This window comes from Ochotona princeps, chromosome 11 (assembly GCF_030435755.1).
Source record: "Ochotona princeps isolate mOchPri1 chromosome 11, mOchPri1.hap1, whole genome shotgun sequence".
Classification (NCBI taxonomy): Eukaryota; Metazoa; Chordata; class Mammalia; order Lagomorpha; family Ochotonidae; genus Ochotona; species Ochotona princeps.
In genome coordinates this window covers 5126664-5143318 of record NC_080842.1, presented here as the reverse complement: position 1 = coordinate 5143318, position 16655 = coordinate 5126664, and the positions used below count along the sequence as shown (strand labels likewise).

Below are 16655 nucleotides of genomic sequence, written 5' to 3'. Positions count from 1 at the left end.
CCGTTAACTTTTGAAAGTCCCTCATTTGCATGGATCTTTCTTTTGGTCCCAAAGTAAGCCTTATTTTTAGTTTTACTTTTCCGCTTTCCCAAATGATTGGAAGTAACCTCATATGTCTATAGCATCCTTTGAATTCAGGTTGCATGAGGTTACTGTTTCATGTACTTTTTCTCTCAATTTTGAATTGGATACCTGTAATTTATCGTGGTTAAACACAAATCTTGGGATGTTTCTCCTTTTCTCTGAAAAATGAAACTAGAATTTTATGAATTTTAACCTTGAAAATTGATTTGGGTTTGTAAAGATATTTTTATGATATTGTTTCATCAAATCCACGAGCATGGCATATTTCCTTTTATTTCAATATTTTAGTGTTTTGTAGTTTTCAGTTCATACAGATCACCTCCTCACTAAAATCACAAAATTGGTCTGAACTGATTGTGAAGTGTGTCTCTGAGTCTAGGTTTTGGACAAAGAAGTGGGAAAGAGAGCCCTTGGACATGCAGAAACCAGAGACACTGCTTGGCCTGTTTGATATGGATACTGATGAACTTTTGTATATTGTTCTCTCATTGATAATTATCTCAGTTTGATATAAACATAAATACCTGTGTATGTAATTGAAGTTTAAAAAATAAATATGTAATTTTAATAAAAGAAAATGTCCTTACATTGCTTTTGGCATCATTGCGCAAACATCTCCTGAGCAATAGCAGCTGTCAGTACTGTCATAATTTAATCCCAAACTAATTCCAAGCAACTGCACGATAATGATAGTATATGATTCCAGTGAAAAACCCTCTGGATACTAAATACAAAGAAAAGAACAAGGAAAATAATATCAATGATCAATTATAATATATTTACTATTTACTATTTTGCTTCGATCAAAAATTAGCATTCAAAATTGAATTTTAAAAATGTATTAATGATGTGGTCATCATTGTGGTACAGCAAGGAAATCAATTTCCTGTGATATCAGCATCCTGTATAGCAGATGATGCTCCAATGTACTTATTCCCTGTCACACACTTAAAAACAAACAAATAAACAAACAAAAAGTAAAAGCAGAATAAGCTCCTAGCAGCTGGCTTTGTAGCCATGTCAGGTGTGGATCAACAATTGTAAATTTCTCTTTCTGAATATTTATACACACATATATACACAAAGGAACACAAACAATTATATAAAACTACCATGTACAAACGTGATAACATACTAGAAAACTTCAAAGAAAGGGTCACATTTTTTGTATACATATAACTCAACAAGAATAAATAGAAAATCTAAAAATACCAAGAGAAGTAATACAACTGAAGCAGTAATTAAAAGAAATCTAAAACAACATGTACATTGAATGAAGCACAATATTTTCGATAAATGTTTGTGAAAAAGTGGATTCACCAATGACTAAAAGCAAAGTTAGATCCCTGTATCTTCCCATATAAAAAATCCACTTAAGGTTAATTGAAAACCTAAATAGCAGACATAAAACTACACATTTGCTAGAAAATAAAAGTTAGCAGATCACTTTAAGACTCAACATAGGTGATCATGTTTTGGATAATATATCAAAAGGGCAGATAAGAAAAGCAAAACTACGCAAATGGGATTACATCGAACTCTGAAGTGTCTGCATAGCAAATGGAATAATAAACATAGTGAAAAGACACTTGATAGAATGGGAGAAGTTTGCCAAATCATGGAGCTAATAAAGTGGGCCAATAAAGTGGGCTGGAGGGCTAGGGAGGCTGACTCTGTGGACACAGAGGCCTACACTTTGGAAAGTGGATCCTATGACCCTCTGTGACTCTGGGAACACTGTACACTGTGAATTGCATGGTAGAAAGCTCAGAACACCCTGAGTACTTAGCAAGGAACTATGGAAAGCCCAGTTCATGTTACACAGTGTATAGATCTTTTGAAAGCAGATGAAGCAGGATAATATCTGAGGCAAAAGACAAATATTTGAAAATACATCAAACATATAAGAAGAGCAAGACAGAAGAAATTAAGCAAAAGAAAATGTATTTGAGGCCCATATCTGAGGCAGAAGACAAATATTTGGAAATGCTCCAATGATACAAAAATAAGAGCAAACAAAAAGAGAGCTAGATAAAAAAGGATTTTGGATTCATGAGATACCAAAAAACACACAAACATATCGTAGTAGTTCTTTCAGGAATGAAAAAACAATGTGTCTTATCAAACTTATTCAATGAAACAACAGGGGAAAAAATCCCTAATTTGCAGAAAGATACAAACATCTAGGTATAGGAAATACATAGGATTGCAACAGGCATGATCAGGAAAGACTTTCACTATGAGAAGTTGTAAGCAAATGTTCGAAAGCAAAACAAAATAAACTCTCTAAAATGTGCACATTAGCAGTGAGAAATGTCCAATTAGACTGCCGGCATAATGAATGTACTAAATATCCCAAATGAAGCATACAGTACTGCCCAATGACTTAAAAAAAAAAGGAACCAGATATAGACTAGCCACAAGAAACACACCTCACCAACAAAGATACATGCACACTGAAAGTGAAACAATGAAAAAATATAACTCCAAACGACAAATCAAACGTGAGCAGAAATAGACCTTAATGTAAGATAAAGTGCATTTTAAGACAAAAAAGATCAATTAAAAGAGGCAAACATAGTTTTAGGTAATAATTAAGGATTCCATTCAAAATGAAGATATGTCTACACTCAATGTAATTTCACCCACTACTAGGGTAAACAAGTGTTTAAAATAAATTTTAAGGAATTAAATGGACACAAATGTTCCGTCATAATAACAATGGAGGCTTCAGCATTCCAGTTCCATCAATGTACAATTAATTACACATAAAGAAATCAACAACAGAACAAATAACACTATCAACTTCATTGATACGTGTGGTACATTTCAGCCCACAATTGAAAATCACACATTATTTTCACCAGTGCCTACAACTTTACCTAGGATAGATCAATTATCAGGTGATAAAAACAACTCTAAACAATTCAACAAAACTGAAAGCATGCCATATATATTTTCTGACTACAATTCAATGAAGCTTGAAATTAATAACCAAAGAAACTCTACAAAATGTTAAAATACATGCAGCCTTAACAATATACATCTGAATGAACAGTGTGTGATGGATGACATCAAAAGAGATATCAAATAATTCCTAGAAATGAATGGAGATGACAATACAGCATATCAAAATGTATGGGATGTAGCAAAAATAAATTGTAAAGAGAGAAATTTATAGCAATTAGGAAGTGCATCTATAAACTGCAAAATCAGAAAATTAGTGATCTGACAATGCGATAAAAACAACAAATTCTAAAATTAATAGAACAGAAAAGATGAGTTAAAGCAAGAGCTCTGGGATTTTGTTTATTTGTTTTTGTGAAAACAACATGTAACATTGAACCCAAAAGGAGATGTTACAACAGGCATCACAGGAATAAAGGTAATCATCAGGATTACACAAACAGCTGTTTGTCAGGAAATAATAGATTTGATTTATGTAAACATAAAATTCACCAAAATTGACATATAAGGATATACAAAAATTTTGCATATCAGTAAACACGAAGTAGCATAAATCAGTAATAAGTATCACCCCAACAACAACAGCAAGAATAACAATAAAAAGCTCACGAGCTGAATTGTACAAAACATCTAAAAAACTAATGTTAATTCTCACCTCAATTCTTGAATTATTCAAAACAATTAAAAGAGAACTAATACAACCAACTTGCTTCCATGAGGCTGGAATCACCTGGATTCCAAAATTAGAAACACGTAAGGCAAAGAAAGAGATGTGAAAACAAAGAGAACTGGTTAAAAAAAAAAAATCCCCAGCAAAATACTAGCTAATCAAAACCAAAAACTCATCAAAAGATCACCCAGCCAGGCCACATCAGATACACCCCAGGAATGGCTCAACTTAGAAAAATCAAGAAACATGTTACAGAGCTCTAATAGTTTGAGAAATACAAACCATCTGCATATAGCAACAGATGAAGAAAAGTATTTGATAAAACACAACATCCTTTCATGATAAAAACATTAAGCAAATTGGGTATATAGATAGACCTCAACACAACATGGAACAGTCACACAGTCAACATCCTCTTACGGAGAAGAGCTGGAAGCATTTCCATCTAACATCTGTAACCAGAAAGGGATACCCATTCTCACCATCACCTTTCAATACCATTTCGGATGTTCTAGCTGGAACCTTCAGACAATCAAAAGCAATCAAAGGGTACAAAATACAAAACACTGTTGGCAGATGACATGATCCTCTAGATAGGGAAACCAACTCACTGCAGTCAAGAATCTATTGGGACTCCGAAGAGAGCTTGGCAAAGCTACAGGTTATAAAAGCAACACACAAATTTCAGTAACATTTTTCATGCACAAACAATGCCATGACTAAACAAGGACTCATAAGAACAGATTCACTCACAATAAAAATTTTTTTAAAAAAATTAATTGCCTTGGGATAAATTTAACCAAGAATATAAAAGATATCTACAGCAAACAACTACAATAAATTAAGGAGAAAAACGGAAAACAGAACAAATTGGGGGAAAAAATCTCCATGTTTGCAGATTAAAAGAACTAATACTACCAAAATGGCCATGCCAACTAAAAGTAACTAACATAAATGAATGAATAAGTAAGTAAATAAATAAATAAAAGTAACTTACACATTCGGTACAACCCCTACTTCTCAAATAAAGAAAAAAAAGATTCTAATAATATATATATTCTAATAATATATTATATATATTATATATACATTAGCAGAAGAGATATTGAATGGCTAAAGCACTTAATAAAAACAAAAATAAAGAACAAAGCTAGAGGCAATACATACAAGATTTTAGAGCATACCACAGGGAAGTAATAACCAAAATCACTTGGTACTTTCAGAAAAAAAATAAACATATTGACCAAGTGAATAATACTGAAACCACAGGAATTAATCCATACATCTACAACCAGCAAAGCTTTACGAAATGAACTAAAAAGTTCATTTGATAAAGGACCATCTCTTCAAAATCGAGTCTAGGAAACTGGATCTGTGCATCCAGAAAAATGAAACACGACTCTCCCTAATACCGTATTCAGAAGGCAATTCATGATGGACCAGAGACACTTACACCGGAAAAAACAAAACAGGGCAAACACCCTAAGACACTGGAATCGACACAGAATTCCCACGTAAGACTCCAGAAACTCTGGTATCAACAACAAAAACTGACAAACAGGATTGCATCAAGCTGAGAGATTTCTGCACAGAAAAGAAAAGTGTATTGCTTGAAGAAGCAAGTAACAGAGTCGGGTAAACTGTTGGTAAACTATGGATCTGGTAGAGGATTAGGATCTGTAAGGTCCTCACAAAAACTCAACAATAGCAAAATGCCCACAAGAGAGAAGCAAAGAACAAGAACAGGCAATTTTCAAACAATGAACTTCAAAACGCCGACAGAAACAGGGGATCTGCGCATCAAAACCAGTGAGAGTTCACTCCACTTGGAATGGCTATCATGCAGAAAGCAAAAGCCACAAATGCTGGGTGAACAGGTAAGAAAAAAATGGACCCTAACAGAGTAGGACTGTAACACGGTTATGGAAGACAACATGCATGCACACTCCTCAGCTAGAAGATTCATCTACCATCATCCAGACATCCAGTTCCAAATGAAGTCAGCATAGTGTGGTCTGCACTCCTGTGCTTACAGTGGATCAATTCCCAATAATGACGATATGGAATTGACCCAGATGCCCATCAATTGATGACTATATATATACATATATATACACATTTATATATGACATATGTATATATATACATTTACACACACAATGGAATACTACACACCATCAAAAAAGAATAAAATCCTGTCTTTTGCAAAAAAATAAATAAATAAAAATTCTAAAATGTGACCGGAATTATGCTTACTGAAAATCACCAGATTCAAAAAGACCAAGCATCACATGCTTTCTCTGATTTGTGTTTATTTGTGGAGTGCAAACAAACTTGCCTGTACAAATATGAAATCAACAAGCTAGGATCAGATTACTGCTTAGAGTCCATTGCTGTGTCACTGTTGAATAGTGATCTTTCTACTTTTCCTTGTTGAACATTGTGTTGCGCTATCTCTTATGCCTGGGATTATACATAAATTGAAAGCACTTCATTTGAAAAAAAATAAAGGGCAAGAAAGATCAAGTGGAGTGTTCTTAGAATAATTTCTTTGAAATGCACAAAATGCATTCATAATAATAAAAGTCATATTGCATGATCAACTTTTAAATGCTCTATTTACTTTTAAAAATACAAAATATCTTTGTTGCAAATTAGTGACAAGCTAAAAGAAAATGGTAAACTTATTTTTCTGTTTATTCTTTCATATATTTGAGAAAGGTTGAAGCATGAATATATAGAGAGAAGATTTGAAAATGACCTACCAGAGCAACTCCTGCTGCAAAGTCCTTGTCACACAATTTCTCTGGAAGCGAGGCTCCTAGAAGCGCATGGTGTTTCCCAAGTCTAAAAACATCATATTTTTTCTCATAAATGCATTGTAAAACACTACAATTAATAATAACAACTTTCCTTCCAATTAATACAGCAGGACGATTAATTGTGTTCTAAGCACCATGATTCTTTTAACATTGCTATTTAAATATTGTTTGTCAATGCAAAACATCAATATTTTAATGTTGATTAAAAAAATTCTTAGCAGAATATTTCAGGACCCGGCACAGTAGCCTAGTGGCTAAAGTCCTCCTCGTCTTACATACTCCAGGATTCCTAAAGGGCATGGGTTTGTAACCCGGCTGCTCCATTTCCCATCCAGCTCCCTGCTTATGGCCCTGGAAAGCAGTTGAGGCCGGCCCAAAACCTTGGGACCCTGCACCCGCATGGGAGACCCAGAAGAAGTCCTGGTTCTTCACTTTGGATCAGCTGAGCTCAGCTCCAGCTGCTGCAGCCACTTGGGGAGTGAACCAGCAAATGGAAGATCTTTCTGTCTCTACTTTTCTCTGTAAAATCTGTTTTTCCGTGAAAAATAAATATTTTTAAGAATATTTCAATATGCCAATTATGAATCTGAAAAGCCTCTAGATGTATGATAATAATGACACCCAACTATTATTCAAAATTCGAACACATTCATTGGTAAGATTTACATTGTTTCCCTTCATATTCACAGCTCAGATTTTCGTTTCTGTAACCCTCGTACTGACTAATGAACTAAAAATTGTTGCATTTTTCTGTATATTGGTTCCGGATAATAGCATAATTTATTAATTTTGGTCTTCAGCAAATGAAAACATGGATTAATTAGAATTAATCAGAGACATGAATTTAGAAACATAGATAATAAAATTTGTAACACAAATGAAACCAAAAGCTGAAATCATTAATAATGCTGATTTCTTCATTTAGCAGAGGAGTAAGCTTTTGATTACACAGCAAATTGTAAGTGTATCATTACGAATACTAAAAGAATAAGAGAAGGAGCAGGATGAATGGGAGATGGGAGGGAGGGAAATGAGGTTGGAAAGTATCACTATGCTTTTAACATCGTATATTTGAAACACTTGAACTTTGCTCCCTTTATATAAGTACAAAGCTCAAATTTTTCAAGACAATATAAAACTGCAAAAAAATAAACCTGCTTATTTCAGTATTTTTTTTAATATTTGTCTTTCTGGTGTTAGGAAGAGATAATATACAACATAGTTCTACTCAGCTTTAATAGTACAGTGCAGTGTTAACAGTTTCAAACACACTTGGCACACTAGACTTGGCGATTATATCTTCTTTGATAATACTTTTTCCTGCCCTACACCAGTCCTCGCACAGGGACTCCAGCTTGCGCTTTTTGTCACCCCCTTTGTATTTGTCAGATTTTAAAAACTGAATATATATGCATAAATATTTAGCTTTCATAAATACAAGACTGTCATGCGTTGCTATTCATTGCTATAAAACATAGCATATTACACTTACGCGAATAAAAACGCAAAACGATGTGATCGATACTTAAGATAGTCCTTGCTCCACTCTAAAAATCGAAATAAAGTAAGATGAGGTTGCTCTACTGTAGGAATTTTATTTTTATTTGACCAGATTTCAATTGAAGATATTACAAGAGTCAATTTTAGTGGAGTAAAAATCTAAAAGGAAGAGATTTAAAACGTTTAGATAAACACTATAGTACGCTTACACTGGAATCAATTTACTGTAATATTTTAGATACGAAAATCTTTAAGCAGAATGGCAAATCATATACATCACTTAATATTTTCTGTATCTTTACAGAATTAATTTCAAAAATTTAAAAACTTACAGTGTTGGCAAGGCCAATTATCTGAATAATCTTCTGTGTTACGATCTTTGTGTCAGAGCCCATGTAAACAAACTGCAAAAAACAAATTGTGTTTAAAAGCTAGTACATCATGGACCACGTAGAACATACTACATTCCAAAGAACTACATTCCAAATGAAATACACTGATAATGCACACAAAAGTTTAGTAAATATACTTAGTACAATTATTCTCAATGTATAGTATTATTCTCAATGTATAGTATTATTCTCAATGTATAGTATTCCTGTCTATGAGAACTGATTCTTAAATTATCAAAATGTAGTTATATACTTATTTTTAATAAATATAGCCCCAGTCCAAAAACTATATGCTTCAAAGAAAAAATAATCCTTCCTAACCATGGTTAAGTTAGACTTCCATGTCCAAAAATGCATATTGTATGTACTTTATTCTAGTTCTCCCACTAAATACAACTAACACACCTACATATTACATTGCAGATGAAAACAATTAAAGCCAATGAAAGTAAAGCTAATGGTACACATGTTAGGCCATTACAACCAGTGAAACTTAATAAATGATACATCATGGCTTGCATATTTATTTTTTTAAAAAAAAAGATTTATTTATTCATTCGTAAGTTTCAGAGAGAGAGGGAGACAGAGAGAGAGATAACGCCATCTGATGGTTCACTCCCCAGCTGGCCAGCGCGGGCCATGTTGAAGCCCTGAGCTTGCAGGCACGTCTCCCGGCTGGCGGCAGAGGCCAAAGCAGGGGAGGCAACTTCTGCCTCCTTCTCAGCTGGGACTCCAGTCTCTCGGGCAGACGCTGAAGCATCACTCGTGCCTATATCCTTACTGGAATGGCATTTTCGTTCATGTTACTCTTCTCTGGGGTGGTGCATTGAAACTATTTTCCCCTCAGCATTTCTGACTGGATTCTGAAGAAGCTAGCAGCCTGAAAATGTGGAAAGTCAATTGCGACATGCCAAGCAAAACAGAAAACAGGGAAAGAAGGAGAAAAAGGTGAAGGTCGGGGAGGGGATGGAGGGGTGGGGAGAGGACAGAGATGAGGAGAGAGGGAGAGTGAGGAGGAGGCAGCAGAGACTGATTAAAATAATAATAATAAGACTTCCCTTTCCAAGCAATATCCAGGAAATAACACTTCATCCTCATTTACTTTATTTTTCAAAGATTTATTTATTTTTATTGCAAAGTCACATATATAAAGAGGAAGAGAGATAGAGAGGAAGATCTTCTGTCTGTTGATTCACTCCCCAAGCGGCCGCAATGGCTGGAGCTGCGCCAATCCGAAGCCAGGAGCCCAGAGCCTCTTCCGGGTCTCCCACGTGGGTGCAGGGTTCCAAGGCTTTGGGCCATCCTTAACTGCTTTCCCAGGCCACCAGCAGGGAGCTGAATGGGAAGCGGGACCACCAGGATTAGAGCTGGTGCCCATAAGGGATCCTGGCATGTTCAAGGCGAGGACTTTAGCCGCTAGGCCACTGTGCCGGGGCCCACCCTCCTTTAAATTGTGATATTCATTTTACTTATTTGAAAGGCAGACGGTCACACACAACAGACAGCCAGAGAGAGAAAGATCCACCACTTCCTAGTTCACTCTCCGAGAAAGTCTGTACAGTTAAGGCAGATCAGGGTTAATTAAGAATTTTCAATTTCAGACCATGCACAATTCCTAGTCACTGCCAGCATAAAGTGACTGAAGTAAAGCAACATATACTATGCACAATTTCAGTATTTTGCAATTTGCTGTCATAATTTTTGGTTAATTCTGGGATCTACTGCTTACTGATTTTCATTAAATCGGTAATGTGCTATTTTTCTTTTATACAGTCATATTTTCTCATTGTGCTGTTCAATTTTTGTTATGTTACTTTTTATTTTCCTTACCTGATATAACAAGGTTATACCATGTCAATATGATTATAAATAAATATATTTGTTTTTAAGTTTGGGAAAATTTGTTTTATATTAAAGTACCTCAAAAAGCTTATGGTATGTGGAACCAAAAGATGTTCATTTTGGTACAAAAAAATTGAAATCCTTGGGCTTAGCGCAGTGGCCTAGCAGCTAAAGTCCTCACCTTGAATGCACCAGGATCCCATCTGGGCACTGATTCTAATCCCGGCAGCCCCGCTTCCCATCCAGCTCCCTCATTGTGGCCTGGGAAAGCAGTCGAGGACAGCCCAAAGCCTTGGGACCCAGCATCTGTGTGGGTAACCCAGAAGGATCTCCTGACTCCTGGCTTCGGATGGACTCAGTTCCAGCCATTGTGGTCACTTAGGGAGTCTATCATTTGATGAAAGATCTTCCTCTCTGTCTCCTCTCTATGTACATCTGACTTTGCAATAGAAATAAATAAATCTTTTTAAAAAATTGAAATCCTTACATGTATTTTCCTTATCATTTTTCATGAGCTTTTTAAGAACCCTCCGATATATGATTCAAGAACTCTGTAAAACCAATTTAAGCTTATCTCTTATAAAATATAAATTTGATTACAATGTAAATTTAAAATATGTATATCAAAAGCAAAAGAGAAATCAAGTAAGAGAAGGAAAAGAAAGCTCAAAAGAAGGGGGGAAACAGGAAGGGAAGCATCATCGCTTCTCGGCCTTTTGGCTAAGATCAAGTGTAGGAAGGGAAGCATCACTATACTTTAAAATCCTATCTGTGCTGCAAAGGACACTATCATTACAGTGAAAAGACAGCCAGAAGAAGTGCAGAAAATATCTGCAAATTATGCAACTGATAGAGGATTAATATCCAGGATAAATAAGAGCTCAAGAACTTCAGCAACAACAAAACAGTCAAGCAATAAATGGGCAAAGGACATAGACGTTTTTCACAAATGAAATACAAATAGCCAACAGGCCCATGGAAAACGTTCAGGCTCATGGTCCATCAAGGGAACGCAAACCAAACCGCAATGGGATTCCATGTCATCCCACTTAAAATGGATATCATACAGAAACTGAAAACCTCTAAATGTTCGTGAGGATGAGCAGGAAAGCGTGCCTTAACCAGCTGCTGGCAGGAATACAAACAAGTACCATTGTTATGGAAGACACTATGGATTCCTCAGATCCACCGTAACATCTAGCAATCCTGGGAATTTATAGAAACAAATGAAATCAGCAAATCAAAGTTACTGACAACTCCCTCACCACTCCCACCCCATCTCTATTGCAGCTCAACTCACGACAGCTGTTATGGAAACAAGCCAAATGGCCATCAACAGATGACTGGATGAAGAAAATATGTATACATATACAGAATACTACTCACCCATGCAAAAATAATGGGATTCTGTTTTGCAAACAAATGGAAGCAAGTAGTGGCCATTATATTTGGCCAAATAAATTCCCCAAAGAGAAGTATCACTTGTACTCTTTGGGATGTAGCAGCTATTGCAGAACACTCAAAAAGAAAGTGTAGGAATGAAATAGTCACTTTGGGATTTGATTAACACTTTTAGCCAATGTTTATACTCCAGTATAACTGTGGCCTCTTTACTGGTTAAATGTTATGATAGTGGCAAATTACATCTGTGAATATAGAGTGGATTAAAATTATTTCAGTGCAAATATTGTCAGAGAGAAGGAATGGAGAGAGGGTTGTTGAAGGATGAAGGGGAACAAAGAACGTGTGACTGTCTTCATGGAAATGTAACTATGCAACACATTCAATCATTTTATATGAATCTTAAAAGCATTGTATTTGAACTACATAAAATCTGCTCTTCATGTATTATCACATTCACTTGAGGATTGGTGAGAACCATTTCAGTAACTATCGCATTTTCTGCGATACTGAAAATCTAATGTACAAATAAATCCCTTAATAATTAGCAAAATTAGAAAGTTACCTACTTGGGAGGCAGAGAGACAGAGAAATCCACTTAAGCTTCCAAAAAGACAAAAGACATGTAACTTCGTGACCCTATCTGATATTTTCTCAACTTTAAAAATCTAAGGGAAGGGACCAATGTGGTGGCACAGTGGGTCAAGATACATCTTGTGATGTTGGCATACCAAACTGAGGTGTCAATTCTAATCCTGGCTATTCTGCTTCTGATCCAGTTTCTGGCTAATACACCTGGGAAACTGGCATGACACATCCCAAGCATCTGGGCCCCTGTGACTCAAATGAGTTCCTGGATCCCAGATTCAGCCTGATCATGACCTGGCAGTGTGGCCATTTGGGACAAGATTCTGCCAACAGAAGACCCTGTCTGTCTCCATCTTCCTTCCCTTCCTTTCCATTGGCTCACTGGTATTTTTTTTCTTTTTGCAAAAGAAATAGGACATGATTTTTTGTTACATATTACAGTAGCTGGCATGAATTACGTGAATGGTTATAGTCTGAATGTGATTTGACTCTAAAACTTATGCAGAACATTGATGCCAGGAATCATAAATTCATGGTACTTAGAGGTTGGAAACGACCCAATTACCATGTATAGGTTGTAGACATAGTGCGCTGTAACTTCATTGATGGTGCCTCAGTATGTTAGTCCTGATAGAAGGGTTGGTAATACAAACTGAATTGTCCCAACACACTCACTCTGTTCCCTGGCTCTTCTTTTTTTTCAAATACACAAGTACATGCTTATATGAATAAAGAATAAATGGCTAAATAAACCAAGTAAGTAGCTGAAACTTTCCATGTGGGTTGCAACAACCTGGCTATGTAAGCCATAGTCCCCCAAGATTTGTATGAACAAGAAGCTAGAATCAGGACCCGATACCAGAAATCAATCCCGGTTATTACAACGTGGAAATGCTAACTGTTGCCCTAATGTCTAGGTCAAAGCCTGCTCCAATCTTCAAACCACACCTTCCATGATGTTTTGGATTACAAAAAGTGTTCCCATATATTTCAGCGACTTCATATTATTGTAGTTTTATCTCCCTGCTGAAATGTACTTTTACTGTTATGAAATGTGTTTCTATTTCTTCAGCTTTCTTCTTGAGTGGTGGCGATATACTAATAGCCAGATGTGTTTCCCCTCCTTTTATTACACTATCCAACAAGTGACTTTGCAACTCTTCCTTTCAGGAGTTAGGTAATGCCTTCCTCTTGCTTTGACTGTGGATTGGATATTCTGTTTATTGCGACTATTGGAAGAGTAACAAAGGTTTAAGAGCATAGGGGTTTCTGGAATTTTCCTTCATTAGTATCATGAGATCTCTGTACTTCTACGCATATAAAGACCAGGCAAACCTCCTAACAGACAAAAGACAATTTAATTCCATTTCCCATATTTCTGAAATCTCTTTGTGTATCTGATTAATATATAGAATACACAAGAACAGCCAAAAATTAATTAAAACAGTCAAAGCAACAGCATCAAATGATACCATGAGTTGAAGAGACTCCTCTAAAGGAGAGATACCAATAGCCAGTAACCACATGAAAGGACATACAATACCACCATTTATCAGGAAAATCACATCAAAATAAAATAACACACTATTTCATTCATTCGGATGACAACTACTGAAAGCAAACAAAGGACTAGAAAAAAAAATAATGGCCGGTGAAGAAGTAACAAAATTGGAATCTCTGCCTTCCTCATGGGGATGTAAACCAGTGAAATCATTGTGCCAAACAGTCTGCTGGGTTCTCCAAACAACACACATAGAATTACCATAATATGACACTATAGGACTTATAATCAAAACAATTGAAAGCATATCCACAAGCAAATGTTTGTAGATTGGTAGTCACAGCAGTACTATTTACAAATGGCAAGGACAAAATAGGAAGCATCCATCAACTGATAAAGTCATACACAAAATGTGTCAGATACATAAAATGAAGCATTATTCAGCCTTAACACTGTATGAAATTATGATATATGTTACAACATTTATGAACTTTGATGACATTGTTATAAGGCAGACACAGAAAGGCAAGTGCTATTTTCTTCCACTGATATAAAAAACCTAGAATAGCCAACCAATGGGGATAGAAAGCAGAATAGAGGTTTCCATGGGCCAGGAGGATGAGAAGGATGGAGTTATACTGGGCATGAATTATCATTTTGAGGTCATGAATAACTTCTTAAGATGTATTCAAGTGGTGGTTATATACCTCTTGTATGTAATTAACGCAACTTCAAAATTGCTAGGTTGGGAAGCGTGCCAAGCAAGGTTGATTAATGCATTTTAAGTTACAGTTAAAGAAGAGTAAGAAGTTATCATTTAATTAGAAGAAAATACTATAATGGCTTCCCATACAACACATTAAATATTTAAGGAAACAGATATGTTTGCCCTGACTGTAATTCACATGGGTTCCAGTTCATGTTCTGGCTGCACCAATCCTGGTCCAGGCCCTGCTAATGCACTCAAGAAAGCAATAGACTATAGCTTAAGTGCTTGGGGCCCTGCCACTCACATGAAACCCAGATGAAGCCCCTGACTCCTGGTTTCAGCCTACCCAGCCTTGACCATGGTGGTCAAAGAAACTTTTGGAGGTTGAACAATATGCTATTAAACGAACAATGGGTCAGGGAAGAAATTAAAGATGAGATCAAAAAATTTATGGAAACCAATGAAAACTCTGACACAACATTCCAAAACTTGTGGGACATTGCCAAAGCAGTGGTACGGGGTAAATTCATCGCAATTGGAGCTCATGTCAAGGCCCAAGAGAGGCGCCAAATACAGGAACTAACCACACATCTCCAGGAATTGGAAAAGCAGCAGCAGAAGAGCCCCACACACAACAGGAAACAAGAAATCATCAAAACAAGGGAGGAAATCAACCAGATAGAAATAAAAAAAAAAACATACACAAAATCAATGAACCAAAAGATGGTTTTTTTGAAAAGATAAACAAAATAGACACTCCGCTGGTCCGACTGACAAAGAAAAAACAAGAGGAAGCAAGAATTAACAGCATCAAAGATGAAAAAGGCAACATAACAACAGACATTACAACCATTAAGAACATAATTAGAAATTACTACAAAGCACTGTACTCCAACAAATCAGAAGACCACCAAGAAATGGAAAAGTTCTTAGACTCACACAACCTGCCAAAACTTAGCCCAGAGGCAACAAACGAACTGAACAAACCCATAACTGAAGCAGAGATTGAATCAGTGATTAAAGATCTCCCAACAAAGAAAAGCCCAGGCCCAGATGGCTTCACTACAGAATTCTACAAAACATTCCGAACAGAACTAACCCCAATCCTCTACAAACTCTTCAAAACAATAGAAAAGGAAGCAACCCTTCCAAACTCATTCTATGAAGACAACATTACCTTAATCCAAAAACCGGACAGAGATCCTACAGAGAAAGAAAACTACAGACCTATCTCTCTGATGAACATTGATGCTAAGATACTCAACAAAATCCTAGCCAATAGAATTCAAAAAATCATCCGACAGATCATTCTTCCAGATCAAGCAGGATTCATCCCTGGAATGCAGGGGTGGTTCAACATAAGGAAATCCATAAATGTGATACACCACATCCAAAAACTGAAAAACAAGAATCACATGATAGTATCAATAGACGCAGAAAAAGCTTTCGACAAAATCCAACACCACTTCCTGCTAAAAACCCTAACCAAGGTAGGCATAGATGGAAAAATCCACAACATAATCAAAGCAATATATGAAAAACCCAAAACCAGCATCATACTGAATGGAGAAAAACTGGAACCCTTCCCACTGAGATCTGGAACAAGACAGGGATGTCCACTTTCACCACTGCTATTCAACATAGTCCTAGAGGTACTCGCTGAGGCCATAAGACAAGAAAAAGAAATCAAAGGAATCCAAATGGGAATCGAAGAAGTCAAGCTTTCACTATACGCAGATGACATGATTCTTTATATAGAAGAGCCAAGAGGCTCAACACAGAGACTCCTAGAACTTAAACGAGAGTTCAGTAGAGTGGCAGAGTACAAAATTAATGAACTAAAATCAACAGCCATAGTGTATGCACACAGCCCCAAGTTGGAAAAAGATCTAACCAGCAAAATACCATTCAAAATAACAGAGAAAAGTATGAAGTATCTGGGAATTAACCTAACCAAAAATGTAGAAGACCTATTTGAAGAAAACTACAAACCACTTAAAAAAGAAATTGAACAAGACCTCGAAAGATGGAGTAACATCCCATGCTCCTGGATAGGCAAAATCAATATCATTAAAATGTCTATGTTGCCAAAAGCAATATATACATTCAACACAATTCCAATCAAATTGCCCAAAACATTCTTCATGGAACTGGAAACAATGATCCAAAGGTTCATCTG

At 36.1% G+C, this 16655-nt stretch overlaps 1 protein-coding gene across 1 annotated transcript in view; it reads right to left on the bottom strand.

Annotated features, from left to right (window-relative positions):
* The window catches only part of LOC105942513 (disintegrin and metalloproteinase domain-containing protein 5-like), an 87352-nt gene that overhangs the window by 59855 nt on the left and 10842 nt on the right, over positions 1–16655 (bottom strand). The window contains exons 8-11 of the mRNA XM_058670468.1: positions 8376–8447; positions 8036–8202; positions 6487–6568; positions 672–808 (exon numbers count right to left, since the gene is read on the bottom strand). Coding sequence (XP_058526451.1) covers positions 672–808; positions 6487–6568; positions 8036–8202; positions 8376–8447 — 458 coding nt within the window. The remainder of the gene's footprint in view (positions 1–671; positions 809–6486; positions 6569–8035; positions 8203–8375; positions 8448–16655) is intronic.